Source organism: Salmo trutta, chromosome 31, assembly GCF_901001165.1.
Source record: "Salmo trutta chromosome 31, fSalTru1.1, whole genome shotgun sequence".
Classification (NCBI taxonomy): domain Eukaryota; kingdom Metazoa; phylum Chordata; class Actinopteri; order Salmoniformes; family Salmonidae; genus Salmo; species Salmo trutta.
Window position 1 is genome coordinate 41680007 of NC_042987.1, and position 19151 is coordinate 41699157.

At 44.1% G+C, this 19151-nt stretch overlaps 1 protein-coding gene across 1 annotated transcript in view; it reads right to left on the minus strand.

The window, feature by feature from the left end:
- LOC115169224 (piezo-type mechanosensitive ion channel component 2-like) overlaps window positions 1–19151 on the minus strand; it is a 186800-nt gene that overhangs the window by 27135 nt on the left and 140514 nt on the right. Inside the window, 5 exon segments of the mRNA XM_029724697.1 lie at window positions 4349–4607; window positions 10011–10174; window positions 10459–10870; window positions 13236–13412; window positions 17115–17317. Coding sequence (XP_029580557.1) covers window positions 4349–4607; window positions 10011–10174; window positions 10459–10870; window positions 13236–13412; window positions 17115–17317 — 1215 coding nt within the window.

Consider the following 19151-nt stretch of genomic DNA (forward strand, 5'->3'; position numbering starts at 1 on the left):
TTTGCTATTAAGGGCCATCTACTTTAAGTGCTGCCTGCCTTCTCAGTAGCCTAGTGAAATTGTTTTACACATTTTTACAAATAAATAAAAAATGAAAAGCTGAAATGTCTTGAGTCAACAAGTATTCAACCTCTTTGTTATGGCAACGCCTAAATACGTTCAGGAGTAAAAAAATGTGCTTAACAAGTTGCATAATACAATGCATGGAAGCACTCTGTCTGCAATAGTAGTGTTTAACATGATTTTTGAATGACTACCTACTCTCTGTACCCCACACACACAATTATCTGTAAGGTCCCTCAGTCGAGCAGGAAATGTAAAATACAGATCCAACCACAAAGACCAAGGATGTTTTCCAATGCCTCGCAAAGAAGGGCACCTACTGGTAGATGGGTAAAAATAAAAATTTGAAAAAAATAAATAAAATTGAATATCCCTTTGAGCATGGTGAAGTTACTAATTACACTCTGGATGGTGTATCAATACACCCAGTCACTACAAAGATACAGGCGTCCTTCCTAACTCAGTAGCCAGAGAGGAAGGAAACCGCTCAGGGATTTCACCATTAGGCCAATGGTGACTTTAAAACAGTTACAGAGTTTAATGGCTGTGATGGGAGAAAAATTAGGATGGATCAACAACATTGTAGCTACTCCACAATACTAACCTAAATGACAGAGTGAAAATAAGGAACAGAATACAAATATTCTATCTTGTAATAAGACACTGAATACAAAGCATTTTGTTTGGGGCAAATCCAACACAACACATTACTGAGTACCACTCCTCATATTTTCAAGGATGGTGGTGGCTGCATCATGTTATGGGTATGTTTGTCATCGGCAAGGACTAGGGAGTTTTTCAGGATAAAAAGAAATGGAATAGAGTGTAGCACCGTCAAAATTCTAGAGGAAAACCTGGTTCAGTCTGCTTTCCAGCAGACTCTGGGAGGTGAATTAGCCTTTAGCAGGACAATAACCTAAAACACAAGGACACATCTACACTGGTGTTGATTACCAAGAAGACACTGAATGTTCTTGAGTGGCCTGGTAACAGAGTTGACTTAAAAATCGGCTTGAAAATCTATGGGAAGACTTGAAAATGGCTGTCTATCAATGATCAACAACCACCAACTTGACAGAACTTGAAGAATTGTAAAAAATAATAAACGTGCAAATATTGTACAATCCAGGTGTGCAAAGCTCTTAAGTGAGACGAGATAGACTCATAGCTGAAATTGCTGCCAAAGGTGATTCTAACATGTATTGACTCAGAGGTGTGAATATTTATGTATATGAGATACACTACATGACCAATGTGGACATCTGCTTGTCGAACATCACATTCCAAAATCATAGGCATTAATATGGAGTTGGTCCCCCCCCCCCCCTTTGCTGCTATACTGGCTTTCACTCTTCTGGGAACTTGCTTCCATTCAGCCACAAGAGCATTAGTGAGGTCGGGCACTGATGTTGGGCGATTAGGCCTGGCTCGCAACCGGCGTTCCAATTCATTCCAAAGGTGTTCGATGGGGTTTAGGTCCGGGCTCTCTGCAGGTAAGTCAAGTTCTTCCACACCGATCTCGACAAACCATTTCTGTATGGACCTCGCTTTGTGCATGGGGGCATTGTCATGCTGAAACAGGAAAGAGCCTTTCCCAAACTGTTGCCACAAAGTTGGAGGCGCAGAATTGTCTAGAATGTCATTGTATGCTGTAGTGTTAAGATTTCCCTTCACTGGAACTAAGGGGCCCGAACCATGAAAAACAGCCCCAGACCATTATTCCTCCTCCATCAAACTTTACAGTTGGCACTATGCATTCGGGCAGGTAACGGTCTCCTGGCATCCGCCAAACCCAGATTCGCCCATCGGACTGCCTGATGGTGAAGCGTGATTCATCACTCCAGAGAACGCTTTTCCACTGCGTGACTCATAGTGATCCTAGGCTTGTGTGCGGCTGCTCGGCCATGGAAACCCATTTCACGAAGCGCCCAACGAACAGTTATTGTGCTGACGTTGCTTCCAGAGGCAGTTTGGAACTCGGTAGTGAGTGTTGCAACCGACGACAGACCATTTTTACGCGTTCTGTGAGCTTGTGTGGTCTACCACTTCGCGGCTGAGCCGTTGTTGCTCCTAGACGTTTCCACTTCACAATAACAGCATTTACAGTTCACCGGGGCCGCTCTAGCAGGGCAGAAATTTGACGAACTGACTTGTTGGCAAGATAGAATCTTATGACTGTGCCACGTTGAAAGTCACTGAGCTCTTCAGTAAGGCCATTCTACTGCCAGTGTTTGTCTTTGGAGATTGCATGGCTGTGTGCTCGATTTTATACACCTGTCAGCAATGGGTGGGCTGAAATGACAACACAGCATGGTAGCAACACAGCATGGTAGAAACACATGACAACACAGCATGGTAGCAACACAGCATGGTAGAAACACATGACAACACAGCATGGTAGCAACACATGACAACACAGCATGGTAGCAACACAGCATGGTAGAAACACATGACAACACAGCATGGTAGCAACACATGACAACACAGCATGGTAGAAACACATGACAACACAGCATGGTAGCAACACAGCATGGTAGAAACACATGACAACACAGCATGGTAGCAACACAGCATGGTAGAAACACATGACAACACAGCATGGTAGCAACACAGCATGGTAGAAACACATGACAACACAGCATGGTAGCAACACAGCATGGTAGAAACACATGACAACACAGTCTTCAGACGAATGAACTGACTGTTCATCGAATTAATGAACTGACTGTTCATCGAATTAATGAACTGACTGTTCTTCGGATTATATCTGAGATTATATCTGAGATTATATCTGGGATTATATCTGGGATTATATCTGAGATTATATCTGGGATTATATCTGGGATTATATCTGAGATTATATCTGGGATTATATCTGGGATTATATCTGGGATTATATCTGGGATTATATCACCATAAAGAGTGTATTTTTCTTCAGGGGCTTCCTTAGAGATGAGTATCATGATCTTTGTATTAACTTTGAGCCACTCATTGTGTAGGGTCATAGACAATACATATTCATCTAAAGGATTGTAACACCTGTAAAACTATCATAGAAAGTACATGTGCATTATATTCAATTAATACTTCTATATAGCATAGCATACCATAGCATAGCATCCCATAGCATAGCATCCCATAGCAGAGCATAGCATCCCATAGCATAGCATCCCATAGCATAGTATCCCATAGCATTGCATAGCATAGCATCCCATAGCATAGCATCCCATAGGAGAGCATAGCATCCCATACGCCGGTGTACAATGAAGGTCTTCCAAAACCTCTAACTCGGCCGTGGGACCTGCGTCTGTCATAGACTATAGCAGTGTCTGTCTGTTATAGACTCTAGCAGTGTCTACGTCTGTCATAGACTATAGCAGTGTCTATGTCTGTCATAGACTATAGCAGTGTCTATGTCTGTCAGAGACTATAGCAGTGTCTACGTCTGTCATAGACTATAGCAGTGTCTATGTCTGTCATAGACTATAGCAGTGTCTATGTCTGTCATAGACTATAGCAGTGTTTACGTCTGTCATAGACTATAGCAGTGTTTACGTCTGTCATAGACTATAGCAGTGTTTACGTCTGTCATAGACTATAGCAGTGTCTATGTCTGTCATAGACTATAGCAGTGTTTATGTCTGTCATAGACTATAGCAGTGTTTATGTCTGTCATAGACTTATAGCAGTGTTTATGTCTGTCATAGACTATAGCAGTGTTTATGTCTGTCATAGACTATAGCAGTGTTTATGTCTGTCATAGACTATAGCAGTGTTTATGTCTGTCATAGACTATAGCAGTGTTTATGTCTGTCATAGACTATAGCAGTGTTTATGTCTGTCATAGACTATAGCAGTGTTTATGTCTGTCATAGACTATAGCAGTGTTTATGTCTGTCATAGACTATAGCAGTGTTTACGTCTGTCATAGACTATAGCAGTGTTTACGTCTGTCATAGACTATAGCAGTGTTTACGTCTGTCATAGACTATAGCAGTGTTTATGTCTGTCATAGACTATAGCAGTGTTTATGTCTGTCATAGACTATAGCAGTGTTTATGTCTGTCATAGACTATAGCAGTGTTTATGTCTGTCATAGACTTATAGCAGTGTTTATGTCTGTCATAGACTTATAGCAGTGTAATGTGTTTAATGTGCAGTAGTTCTATGTAGCATATTGCAGTATACATTATTAACTAGGCCCGTGTCCCAAATTGGACCCCTGGCTAAAAGTAGTGTACTAAATAGGGAATAGGGTACCGGTTTGGATGCAGGGCTACATTACCTCTGTATAAACGATGGCAGTCATCCAGAACCTCTTACTGGGTCTAGGTACCGACAGCATGGCCCAGAGGAAGATGAGGATAGGGAGGACCAGGGTGATACAGGAGGCTGACAGCATGTTGTTGAGGATGATGACTAGGTAACACACCATCTCAGAGTGGGCCACCAGCATGTTATACAGGGCATAGACCAACTGGAGCGCCAGGGGCTGGCCCATATAGAACCGCTCCGACCGCTTTAACTCCTCATCATGGAACATCCTGATGGAGGGGGGGAGAGAGAGGGCGCCGGGGGGGGGGGAGAGAGGGGGAGAGAGAGGGCGCCGTGGGGGTAGAGAGAGGGGGAGAGAGGGCGCCGGGGGGGGGAGAGGGGGGAGAGAGAGGGCGCCGTGGGGGTAGAGAGAGGGGGAGAGAGGGCGCCGGGGGGGGGGAGAGGGGGAGAGAGAGGGCGCCGTGGGGGTAGAGAGAGGGGGAGAGAGGGCTCCGGGGGGGGAGAGAGGGGGGGAGAGAGGGCGCCGGGGGGAGAGAGAGGGGGGGAGAGAGGGCGGGGGGGAGATATTAGCTAAAGCGCAAAAAATGATCTGGCGACCAGCTAGGACTGAGGTGTGAATGTTTTCTATTAGAATCATTTATTTATTATATATTTTTATTTATTTATTTTTATTTATTTATTTCACCTTTATTTAACCAGGTAGGCCAGTTGAGAACAAGTTCTCATTTACAACCTGGCCAAGATAAAGCAAAGCAGTGCGACACAAACAACAACACAGAGTTACACATGGAGTAAAACAAACATACAGTCAATAATACAGTAGAAGAAAAAATTAAGTCTATATAGTCTATATAGAGTGTGTGCAAATGGCGTGAGGAGGTATGGCAATAAATAGGCCATAGTAGCAAAGTAATTACAATTTAGCAGATTAACACTGGAGTGATAGATGAGCAGATGATGATGTGCAAGTAGTGATACTGGTGTGCAAAAGAGTAAATAAAAACAATATGGGGATGAGGTAGTTGGATGGGCTATTTACAGATGTGCTATGTACAGCTGCAGCGATCGGTTAGCTGCTCGGATAGCTGATGTTTAAAGTAATCATGGACCCTAAGGTTTGCGTTTGAAGGAAGTTGAATGATGTTCAGACTTAAAAATGTATTGGATAACCGATGTTGTATAATTCCAGGTAGTCACAGTAGTCATGTTGAGATGTGCTGTGTTTCACCCATATTCACCCATACTCTATAGCAAACGGGTGTTCAAGCACGGTGTCGCGCCTCACCGGCGTGCCTTGAGGAACTCTCAGGTGTTTTGCCTTGAGGAACTCTCAGGTGTTGGGCCTTGAGGAACTCTCAGGTGTTGTGCCTTGAGGAACTCTCAGGTGTTTTGCCTTCAGGAACTCTCAGGTGTTTTGCCTTGAGGAACTCTCAGGTGTTTTGCCTTGAGGAACTCTCAGGTGTTTTGCCTTGAGGAACTCTCAGGTGTTTTGCCTTGAGGAACTCTCAGGTGTTTTGCCTTCAGGAACTCTCAGGTGTTTTGCCTTGAGGAACTCTCAGGTGGTGTGCCTTGAGGAACTCTCAGGTGGTGTGCCTTGAGGAACTCTCAGGTGTTGGGCCTTGAGGAACTCTCAGGTGTTGGGCCTTGAGGAACTCTCAGGTGTTTTGCCTTGAGGAACTCTCAGGTGTTTTGCCTTGAGGAACTCTCAGGTGTTTTGTCTTGAGGAACTCTCAGGTGTTTTGCCTTGAGGAACTCTCAGGTGTTTTGCCTTGAGGAACTCTCAGGTGTGCCTTGAGGAACTCTCAGCCACAAAACTTCTCCTAATCTTGATAATATAATCACACTGATAAACGTGACCTGTAGAATGCACATTGGACTGTTGACTTGGGAGCACTAGTGGAGGTCAGATAAAACAGTAAACATCACATGGTTACATCTGTGTGGTTGTTTTAAGTCCAGTGTATCATTTGAAGAGAGCCCATCACGAGCAAAGTAATTTGTATCATTTCATTTCGCCTGTGAGAACTTTTTTGCACAAGCAAATCTGATTAGGCTTATTGTCACGTCCTGATCATAGTAAGATTTTATTTTCTATGGTAGAGTAGGTCAGGGCGTGACAGGTTTTTCTCTCTCTATGTTTTCTATTTCTATTTTGTCAGGGTCTAGTTTTGTATTTCTATGTTGGGGTTTTGTTTGGGATGATCTCCAATTAGAGACAGCTGGTCCTCGTTGTCTCTAATTGGAGATCATACTTAAGTAGGGTTTTTTTTCCACCTGGGTTTGTGGGAGATTATTTTTTGAGTAGTGTATGTTTTCAACTCTGCGTCACGGTTTGTTGTTTTGTTCTTTAGTTTATGTTTATGTATCGCATAGTTTCACAGTGTAAATAAAATGTGGAACGACACACACGCTGCACTTTGGTCCGCTTCTCCTTACGACAACCGTGACACTTAGCTGAACCACAGCCTCTGGTACTGTATGTCTCTGGTACTGTATGCCTCTGGTACAGTATGCCTCTGGTACAGTATGCCTCTGGTACAGTATGCCTCTGGTACAGTATATCTCTGGTACTGTATGTCTCTGGTCTTAGCTGAACCACAGCCTCTGGTACTGTATGTCTCTGGTACTGTATGTCTCTGGTACTGTATGTCTCTGGTACTGTATGTCTCTGGTACTGTATGTCTCTGGTACTGTATGTCTCTGGTCTTAGCTGAACTACAGCCTCTGCTATAGAAACAAATGGAGCATGACTTTGTGTCCAGGGTTGCATCTTTAAAATGCAGAAACCCGCTGGTCTCTAACCCAAACTGTTCATAATGAAGGCCTATATTACCAGAGCTAAAAAACTAAATATGTGGACACCCCTTTCAAATGAGTGGATTCGGCTATTTCAGCCACATCAGTTGCTGACAGGTGTATAAAATCGAGAACACAGCCATGCGATCTTCATAGACAAACATTGGCAGTAGAATGGCCTTGCTGAAGAGCTCAGTGAGTTTCAACGTGGCACCGTCATAGGATGCCACCTTTCCAACAAGTCAGTTCGTCAACTGTAAGTGCTGTTATTGTGAAGTGGAAACGTCTAGGTACAATAACGGCTCAGCCGTGAAGTGGTAGGCCACACAAGCTCACAGAACGGGACCGCTGAGTACTGAAGTGGTAGGCCACACAAGCTCACAGAACGGGACCGCTGAGTACTGAAGTGGTAGGCCACACAAACTCACAGAACTGGACCGCAGAGTACTGAAGTGGTAGGCCACAAAAACTCACAGAACGGGACCGCTGAGTACTGAAGTGGTAGGCCACACAAGCTCACAGAACTGGACCGCTGAGTACTGAAGTGGTAGGCCACACAAACTCACAGAACTGGACCGCTGAGTACTGAAGCGCGTAACTCAAAAATCATCTGTCCTCGGTTACAACACTCACTACCGAGTTCCAAACTGCCTCTGGAAGCAGCGTCAGCACAAGAACTGTTCGTCAGGAGCTTCATGAAATGTGTTTCCATGGCCGAGCAGCCGCACACAAGCCTAAGATCACCATGCACAATGCCAAGCGTCGGCTGGAATGGTGTAAAGCTCACCGCCATTGGACTCTGGAGCAGTCGAAACACATTCTCTGGAGTGATGAATCATGCTTCACCATCTGGTAGTCCAACGGACTAATCTGGTTTTGGCGGATGCCAGGAGAACGCTACCTGCCCAAATGCATGCTGCCAACTGTAAAGTTTGGTGGAGGAGGAATAATGGTTGGAGGCTGTTTTTCATGGTTCGGGACCCTTAGTTCCAGTGAAGGGAAATCTTAACTCTACAGCATACAATGACATTCTAGACGATTCTGTGCTGCCAACTTTGTGGCAACAGTTTGGGGAAGGCCCTTTCCTGTTTCAGAATGACAATGCCCCTGTGCACAAAGCGAGGTCCATACAAAAATGGTTTGTTCAGATCGGTGTGGAAGAACTTAACTGGGCTGCACAGAGCCCTGACCTCAACCCCATTGAAAACCTTTGGAATGAATTGGAACGCTGACTGCGAGCCGGGACCTAATCGCCCAACATCAGTACCCGACCTCACTAATGCTCTTGTGGCTGAATGGAAGCAAGTCCCCGCAGCAATGTTCCAACATCTAGTGGAAAGCCTTCCCAGAAGAGTGGAGGCTGTTATAGCAGCAATGTTCCAACATCTAGTGGAACGCCTTCCCAGAAGAGTGGAGGCTGTTATAGGAGCAATGTTCCAACATCTAGTGGAAAGCCTTCCCAGAAGAGTGGAGGCTGTTATAGCAGCAATGTTCCAACATCTAGTGGAAAGCCTTCCCAGAAGAGTGGAGGCTGTTATAGCAGCAATGTTCCAACATCTAGTGGAAAGCCTTCCCAGAAGAGTGGAGGCTGTTATAGCAGCAATGTTCCAACATCTAGTGGAAAGCCTTCCCAGAAGAGTGGAGGCTGTTATAGCAGCAATGTTCCAACATCTAGTGGAAAGCCTTCCCAGAAGAGTGGAGGCTGTTATAGCAGCAATGTTCCTACATCTAGTGGAAAGCCTTCCCAGAAGAGTGGAGGCTGTTATAGCAGCAATGTTCCTACATCTAGTGGAAAGCCTTCCCAGAAGAGTGGAGGCTGTTATAGCAGCAATGTTCCAACATCTAGTGGAAAGCTTTCCCAGAAGAGCGGAGGCTGTTATAGCAGCAATGTTCCAACGTCTAGTGGAAAGCCTTCCCAGAAGAGTGGAGGCTGTTATAGCAGCAATGTTCCTACATCTAGTGGAAAGCCTTCCCAGAAGAGTGGAGGCTGTTATAGCAGCAATGTTCCTACATCTAGTGGAAAGCCTTCCCAGAAGAGTGGAGGCTGTTATAGCAGCAATGTTCCAACATCTAGTGGAAAGCTTTCCCAGAAGAGCGGAGGCTGTTATAGCAGCAATGTTCCAACGTCTAGTGGAAAGCCTTCCCAGAAGAGTGGAGGCTGTTATAGCAGCAATGTTCCAACATCTAGTGGAAAGCCTTCCCAGAAGAGTGGAGGCTGTTATAGCAGCAATGTTCCAACATCTAGTGGAAAGCCTTCCCAGAAGAGTGGAGGCTGTTATAGCAGCAATGTTCCAACATCTAGTGGAAAGCCTTCCCAGAAGAGTGGAGGCTGTTATAGCAGCAATGTTCCAACATCTAGTGGAAAGCCTTCCCAGAAGAGTGGAGGCTGTTATCGCAGCAATGTTCCTACATCTAGTGGAAAGCTTTCCCAGAAGAGTGGAGGCTGTTATAGCAGCAAAGGGGGGGGACCAACTCCACATTAATGCCCATGATTTTGGAATGAGATGTTTGACAAACAGGTGTATACTTTTGGCCATGTTGTGTAATCTTTTTGGTGCAGATTTGTGGGACGCTCTTAAAGGGGAAATTAATCATTATGAATTAGGAACAATAACAATAGTTCAAATAAATACATTTAATCTATAAAAAAAAAACTAACATTTGTCACAGAAAATAGATGATTTGCAGTATGGATCAGATGAGATGGCAGGTCATTACCACTAAATACATTAATAAGGACATTTTAGATATGCCGCAGAATGTTTTAACCCACCAAGATTTTCCACAGTTCAACAAATAAAGTTTGGGACTCAATTCCACTCTATAGATTAGATCTATATAACTAGATTAGACATAAGTGTGTCTCATCCACTTACTTGTTGAGCAGCAGTTCGCTGGCGGTCAGCTCAGCGGTAGATGAGGGCAGCAAGGGGCCATCCAGATAGTCTGACCGGCTGGTGTCTGGGGTCATCACCATCCTCCTCTTATCGTCCCTGTCACTCTCATCCTCACTCACCTCCAGTCGGTCGAAGCTCACCGCCTTTCACGACAAAAAATAATAATAATTCATTTAGTTTGCACTTTTCATTATACAACAATTTACCAAGGGCTACCTACCGTGTGAGCAATCAAATGATCAATCAAATGTATTTTATAAAACCGTTTTAACATGAGCAGTTGTCACAAAGTGTTTTACAGTAACCCGGCCCGACCTCAAAAAGCAAGCAAAGCAGAAGTGAAAGCAGGGGCCAGGAAAATCTCCCTAGAAGGAAGAAATCTAGAATTGAACCCAGCTCAGAGTGACAAGGGACATAGAGAACCAACCTTGTTGTAGCTGGAAGGCACGTCAGTGTCCGAGGTGTTTGGGGCATCCGAGATGTCCAGCTGACCCGCCCGGTCCCGCTCCTCTGTCTTCCGGTACTCTTGCCGGACACCCCCATCGTCACTGTCAGTGGTACAGTCCTGGGACCCTGATCGAAGGGCCAGGAGGGTCGAAGTTGGGCCTGGAGTCCCCCATGGATCCCACTGTCCCTGGTCCCTCTCCTCCTCCTCCTCAGTGGTCACTCCACCACCACCACTCCACCAGGGGCTTCCCTCAGACCCCTCTGCCTCTGGATGTGGGGGTCCCAAGGGTTCGTTCTGCCTGTCCTCCCCCTGGTCCTGTTCGTCCTCCACCTCCTCGATGGTGTCATTTGTGCCTTGCCGTGAGTAGAGAGTGATGCACTGAGTCGCCTCGCTGTGGGGGACAGGCAGGCAGGCAGACAGACACAGAGAGGAAGTTACTGGTTACTGTCAATGTCCAGTACTGTATTCACAAAGATACTGGTTACTGTCACTCCTCAGTACTGTATTCACACAGTTACTGTCACTCCTCAGTACTGTATTCACACAGTTACTGGTTACTGTCACTCCTCAGTACTGTATTCACACAGTTACTGTCACTCCTCAGTACTGTATTCACACAGTTACTGTCACTCCTCAGTACTGTATTCACACAGTTACTGTTACTGTCACTCCTCAGTACTGTATTCACACAGTTACTGGTTACTGTCACTCCTCAGTACTGTATTCACACAGTTACTGTCACTCCTCAGTACTGTATTCACACAGTTACTGTCACTCCTCAGTACTGTATTCACACAGTTACTGTTACTGTCACTCCTCAGTACTGTATTCACACAGTTACTGGTTACTGTCACTCCTCAGTACTGTATTCACACAGTTACTGGTTACTGTCACTCCTCAGTACTGTATTCACACAGTTACTGGTTACTGTCACTCCTCAGTACTGTATTCACACAGTTACTGTCACTCCTCAGTACTGTATTCACACAGTTACTGTCACTCCTCAGTACTGTATTCACACAGTTACTGTCACTCCTCAGTACTGCATTCACACAGTTACTGGTTACTGTCACTCCTCAGTACTGTATTCACACAGTTACTGTCACTCCTCAGTACTGTATTCACACAGTTACTGTCACTCCTCAGTACTGTATTCACACAGTTACTGGTTACTGTCACTCCTCAGTACTGTATTCACACAGTTACTGTCACTCCTCAGTACTGTATTCACACAGTTACTGTCACTCCTCAGTACTGTATTCACACAGTTACTGGTTACTGTCACTCCTCAGTACTGTATTCACACAGTTACTGTCACTCCTCAGTACTGTATTCACACAGTTACTGGTTACTGTCACTCCTCAGTACTGTATTCACACAGTTACTGTCACTCCTCAGTACTGTATTCACACAGTTACTGGTTACTGTCACTCCTCAGTACTGTATTCACACAGTTACTGTCACTCCTCAGTACTGTATTCACACAGTTACTGGTTACTGTCACTCCTCAGTACTGTATTCACACAGTTACTGTCACTCCTCAGTACTGTATTCACACAGTTACTGGTTACTGTCACTCCTCAGTACTGTATTCACACAGTTTCTGGTTACTGTCACTCCTCAGTACTGTATTCACACAGTTTCTGGTTTCTGTCACTCCTCAGTACTGTATTCACACAGTTACTGTCACTCCTCAGTACTGTATTCACACAGTTACTGTCACTCCTCAGTACTGTATTCACACAGTTACTGTCACTCCTCAGTACTGTATTCACACAGTTACTGTCACTCCTCAGTACTGTATTCACACAGTTACTGGTTACTGGCACTCCTCAGTACTGTATTCACACAGTTACTGTCACTCCTCAGTACTGTATTCACACAGTTACTGGTTACTGTCACTCCTCAGTACTGTATTCACACAGTTACTGTCACTCCTCAGTACTGTATTCACACAGTTACTGGTTACTGTCACTCCTCAGTACTGTATTCACACAGTTACTGTCACTCCTAGGTACTGTATTCACACAGTTACTGTCACTCCTCAGTACTGTATTCACACAGTTACTGTCACTCCTCAGTACTGTATTCACACAGTTACTGGTTACTGTCACTCCTCAGTACTGTATTCACACAGTTACTGTCACTCCTCAGTACTGTATTCACACAGTTACTGGTTACTGTCACTCCTCAGTACTGTATTCACAAAGTTGAGAGTATTTGGGTGACACTCACTCAACAGCCCAATGTATCATTGTGTAGTTTCAAACGTTGGTTGAGAGAACAGAAAGACTGACATCTTACTTAACGTGAAGGGAAAAATCCTATTCATCAAAATAATCATATTGACAGTAGTTTGTGAAGTTTGAGGAACAGAAACAAACCACATATAATGATGAGAATAATAAGCAACCCATAAACAGAACATGGGTGGTAATAAGCAACCCATAAACAGAACATGGGTGGTAATAAGCAACCCATAAACAGAACATGGGTGGTAATAAGCAACCCATAAACAGAACATGGGTGGTAATAAGCAACCCATAAACAGAACATGGGTGGTAATAAGCAACCCATAAACAGAACATGGGTGGTAATAAGCAACCCATAAACAGAACATGGGTGGTAATAAGCAACCCATAAACAGAACATGGGTGATAATAAGCAACCCATAAACAGAACATGGGTGTGTGAGGGGAGGAAGAGGAAGATGAGGAGGAATAAAAGGAAGAGGGTTTTTGGCTTGAACCAGGCACCTGGACACTTGGCTGCTGCTGCTGTCAGTGGACTTGGAGGCGTCCAGGCCGTAAATCTTACAGAGTTTGGGCCGGACACGCTCGCTGGTTTTGGGAATGGGAACGTCTGACGGCATTCCGTCCAGCTCGTCCAGCGTGTCTTGCTGGGAGAACAGCATGGTGGCCTCAGTGTAGGCACTGATGGATGGGATGAGAAATAAACGATTGAAATGACACAATGGTTACAACATGGCTTTCACATGACACAGCTAACGTTGAGGAAGTTGGTGGGGAGGTTATGGCCGGATGATGTAGAATGTGATTTCTCATCTCTCAGCCTGTATCCTCCTCCGTCATGCTGAAGATACTGATCAAGCAGTAGAATTACATAGAGAAAGCAATAATAGAAAATCTCAAGCACTCTACTGGGTCTCTCGAAGATACAGTGCCGTGAAAAAGTATTTGCCGCGATTATTTGCATATTTTTAATACCGAATGTTATTAGATCTTCAACCAAAACCTGATTTATTTTAATTTGTATTGAACCTTTATGTAACGGTCTTGGCGTAGTGGGTGCGGAGTCAGGCGCAGGAGACAGAAAGTTCAATGTAGCTCTTTATTACGCACAAAAGTATTTCGCCCAAAATGCCGGGCGCACCAAAATACAAACGCCCAAAATATACTATCCAGAACACAGTGGAAGGATCATCAAGCCCGCACAAAGAACAGGCGGGCCTACTGGCTTAAAAAGCCCAACTAACAAGCCTAAATGAAAACAGGTGAAACTAATTAGACAATACAAACAGAAAGGGAAAAAGGGATCGGTGGCAGCTAGTAGGCCGGTGACGACGACCGCCGAGCACCACCCAACACCCTCGGCAGGAGTCGTGACACTATATTTAACTAGGCAAGTCTCAGGTATTAGATAAAGGGAACCTGAGTGAACAAATAACACAACAATTACATACTTGTATATATTATTTCATAAATAAAGTTATGCAAAATCCCTGAGTGAAAAAGTAATTGCCCCCTTTACACTCAATAACTGGTTGTTCCACCTTTAGCTGTAATGACTCCAACCAAATACTTCCTGTAGATGTTGATCAGTCTCTCACATCACTGTGGAGGACATTTTGGTCCACTCTTCCATGTAGAACTGCTTTAACTCAGCGACATTTGTGGGTTTTAAAGCATGAACTGCTTATTTCAAGTCCTGCGACAACATCTCAATTGGGATTAGGTCTGGACTTTGACTAGGCGATTCCAAAACTTCAAATTTGTTGCTTTTTAGCCATTTTCATGTAGACAGGAGTCTTATGGCTTGGGGGTAAAAGCTGTTGAGAAGCCTTTCGGTCCTAGACTTGGTGATCCGGTACAGCTTGCCATGCGGTAGCAGAGAGAACCGTCTAAGACTGGGGTGGCTGGGGTCTTTGACAATTTTTAGGTCCTTCCTCTGACACCGCCTGGTGTAGAAGTCCTGGATGGCAGGCAGCTTAGCCCCAGTGATGTACTGGGCCGTACGCTCTACCCTCTGAAGTGCCTTGCGGTCGAAGGTCGAGCAGTTGCCATACCAGGCAGTGATGCAACCGGTCAGGATGCTCTCGACGGTGTAGCTGTAGAACCTTTTGAGGATCCGAGGACCCATTCTAAATCTTTTTAGTTTCCTGAGGGGGAATAGGTTTTATCGTGCCCTCTTCACGACTGTCTTGGTGTGTTTGGACCATTCTAGTTTGTTGGTGATGTGGACACCAAGGAACTTGAAGCTCTCAACCTGCTCCACTACAGCCCCGTTGATGAGAATGGGGGCGTGCTCGGCCCTCCTTTTCCTGTAGTCCACAATCATCTCCCGGCCAGATCTCTGACCTCCTCCCTATAGGCTGTCTGGTCGTTGTTGTGTCGTCTGCAAACTTAATGATGGTGGTGGAGTCGTGCCTGGCCATGCAGTTATGAGTGAACAGGGAGTACAGGAGGGGACTGAGCATGCACCCCTGAGGGGCCCCTGTGTTGAGGATCATCGTGGTGGATGTGATGCTACCTACCCTTATCAACTGGGGGCGGCCCGTCAGGAAGTCCAGGATCCAGTTGCAGAGGGAGGTGTTTAGTCCCAGGGTCCTTAGCTTATTGATGAGCTTTGAGGGTACTATGGTGTTGAACGCTGAGCTGTAGTCAATGAATAGCATTCTCACATAGGTGTTTCTTTTGTCCAGGTGTGAAAGGGCAGTGTGGAGTGCAATAGAGATTGCGTCATCTGTGGATCTGTTTGAGCGGTATGCAAATTGGAGTGGGTCTAGGGTTTCTGGGATAATGGTGTTGATGTGAGCCATGACCAGCCTTTCAAAGCACTTCATCGCTACTGACGTAAGTGCTACGGGTTTGTAGACATTTAGGCAGGTTACCTTAGTGTTCTTGGGCACAGGGACTATAGTTGTCTGCTTAAAACTTGTTGGTATTAGACTCGGTCAGGGAGAGGTTGAAAATGTCAGTGAAGACACTTGCCAGTTGGTCAGTGCATGCTCGGAGTACACGTCCTGGTAATCCGTCTGGCCCTGTGGCCTTGTGAATGTTGACCTATTTAACCTTTCGCCGCCTCTGGGTGAACGGTTCCCTGTTTGCTTATTTCCTTATACAGCTGACTGAATGCGGACTCCTCTTTCACCCCAGCTGCCAAACTAACCCAGATTCAGATGACCATCCTACCCATGCTAGATTACGGAGACATAATTTATAGATCGGCAGGTAAGGGTGCTCTCGAGCGGCTAAATGTTCTTTACCATTCAGCCATCAGATTTGCCACAAATGTTCCTTATAGGGAACATCACTGCACTCTATACTCTTCTGTAAACTGGTCATTTCTGTATACCCGTCGCAAGACCTACTGGTTGTTGCTTATTTCTAAAACCCTCTTAGGCCTCACTCCCCCCTATCTGAGATATCTACTGCAGCCCTCATCCTCTACACACAACACCCGTTCACTCCCCACTATCTGAGATATCTACTGCAGCCCTCATCCTCTACACACAACACCCGTTCACTCCCCCCTATCTGAGATATCTACTGCAGCCCTCATCCTCCATATACAACACCCGTTCACTCCCCACTATCTGAGATATCTACTGCAGCCCTCATCCTCCACATACAACACCCGTTCACTCCCCCCTATCTGAGATATCTACTGCAGCCCTCATCCTCTACACACAACACCCGTTCACTCCCCCCTATCTGAGATATCTACTGCAGCCCTCATCCTCTACATACAACACCCGTTCACTCCCCACTATCTGAGATATCTACTGCAGCCCTCATCCTCTACACACAACACCCGTTCTGCCAGTCACATTCTGTTAAAGGTCCCCAAAGGGTTAGAAGAAGCCTACATAACCAACCCATGTAGTTAAATTTAACATCCATATATATGGCCAGCTATATAAACTTTAACATTGATTTATCCTGCAATAGATGTGGTTCAATTGGTAACATACATTACATATCCATTTTTAGTCATTTAGCAGACGCTCTTAACCAGAGCGACTTACAGTAGTGAATGCATACATTTATTTTTTTTTGTACTGGCCCCCCGTGGGAATTGAACCCACAACCCTGACGTTGCAAACACCATGCTCTACCAACTGAGCCACACTTATGTCTTCTTCTAATGCCTCTTAACTAACGACACCGCAGACGTGACTCGACTGGGTTTCCAATTGAGGACACCTTTGTAGTTGCACCGCTTCGTCGGCTGTGTTCCCTCACGCTAGTGAGGAAGCTCAACAAAGTGTTAACGGCGGTTAAGGGGAAAGTAATCTAAAAAGTAACCGAATGTAATCAGATTACAATTTTGGACAGGTAACTAGTAACTGTAACGGATTACATTTAGAAAGTAACCTAGGCAACCCTGCTTACCTGGATATACTATCCCTGGAGACCATAGATACAACGGAGTCCTGGCTCTCCATACGATAGATACCTCTCCTTCTACGGACTCTGTGCGGCCACGACACATTGTCCTCCTCGATGAGCCGGTCCAGACTGGAACCCTGCGACATGTACATACGCATCTGCTTCTGGTAGTACACATGGATACTGTCTCTGGACGGGACGTTACCCTGTAGGGGATTTACACATTAATATAAGTTACATATAGGTTATATATATGTTGTCATTGATTGATCTGCTTCTGGTAAAACACATGGATACTGACTCTGGACGGGACATTACCCTGTAGGGAGTGGTTTGATGGTTAGGATCAAGATCGTCACTGATTCTCTATTTTGATAGTTTTTTTCCATTTTTTTTTTTTAAGGGGTGAATCAGCTTTAATATTGCGGAAAGATTGTTGCTTCCATCAATGTAATTGTCTGCATCATTTCCAATCCCCCTTAAATTTAGGAGGTAAATATATATATAAATACATACTGTGTATATATATATATATATATATATATATATATATATATATATATATGGGTATCTCACAAAAGTGAGTACACCCCTCACATTTTTGTAAATATTTGAGTATATCTTTTCATGTGACAACACTGAAGAAATGACACTTTGCTACAATGTAAAGTAGTGAGTGTACAGCTTGTATAACAGTGTAAATGTTCTGTCCCCTCAAAATAACACAACCCACAGCCATTAATGTCTAAACCGCTGGCAACAAAAGTGAGTACACCCCTAAGTGGAAAATGCATTTTTTTCCATCACAACACTGAAGTGTAAGAGGCCTCCAATTTTTTTTATGGACTGGATCTTTATATATACCACTTGGATTCTGTTTCAGTAATAATGAAATCAGACCTTCTTGTTGAGTGTCTGATAATCTACCGTTTATATAGGAGTGGCTAAAACATGCTAATAATGGTCCTCTGAGTATATCAGAAAAGGTTTGGTATACTTCCACTGGTATGCCATCCAGCCCTGGAGTTTTCCCATCCTTAAAGGCTTTAATTACACCAAGAAGTCCCTCCTCTGTAATTTGGCCGTCACATGAGTCTTTCTGTACAGATGTTAAGTTTACATTATTAATAGGTAAAAAAATCCATACAATTAGCTTCGGTTAGTGGAGATGGAGGAGACTGAAATGAAAACATATAAAGTACTTTACTTCCTCTTTCAAAAAATATCATTCGGTGAATCATGCGTGACTCCATCATTTATAACAAGTTTCAATACATTTTTCTGGTAGCATTTCTATGTTGAAAATTGAAAAATAATTTGGTGCATTTTTCCCCCCATATTCCATCCAGTTCGCTTTATTTTTTATAATATATTATACTGGATCTTTCTTGAATAAATTCCTCCATTTCTTTTTGTTTTTCCTCTAACTTATTCTGTGCCTCTATGGTACAGTTTTTATCGCTATCTAACTGTACTGATAGTCCTTCAATTTCCTTTGTGAATATGGACTCTTTTGATTTTATAAATATATATAAACAAGTATAAATTCTATTTATGAAAATATATGTTTGTAAACGTACCATTAAAAAGTAACATGATGATTGAGTGTCCAAATAGCTGTACCATGATATTTGCATTGCATACTAAGTAAACCTCCAATTGGTGCCCACTATTCCACCCGCTAAAAGCCCTCCTCATCCCGAGTTGGGTTGCCATCCCAATGCCCGGCAGACCACCCCCGACCCCCCGTATCCCATTTTTAATATATATATATATATATATATATATATTAAAAAAATCCTGTTTATATTATTTTCCATAATTTATCAATTAATATTTGTAGTAATGTAGGCAATTTTACCTCTCACCTGACTCACCTTTACCAAAATTACATTATGGCAAGCAATTATTATATTAGCAAACAATTATTGTGAATCATCCTATATTGTCCCTAACATCTTTTACTCCCTCATAACAGATGTGGGATACACACACACACACCCACTCACACCCACTCACACCCACTCACAACCACTCACA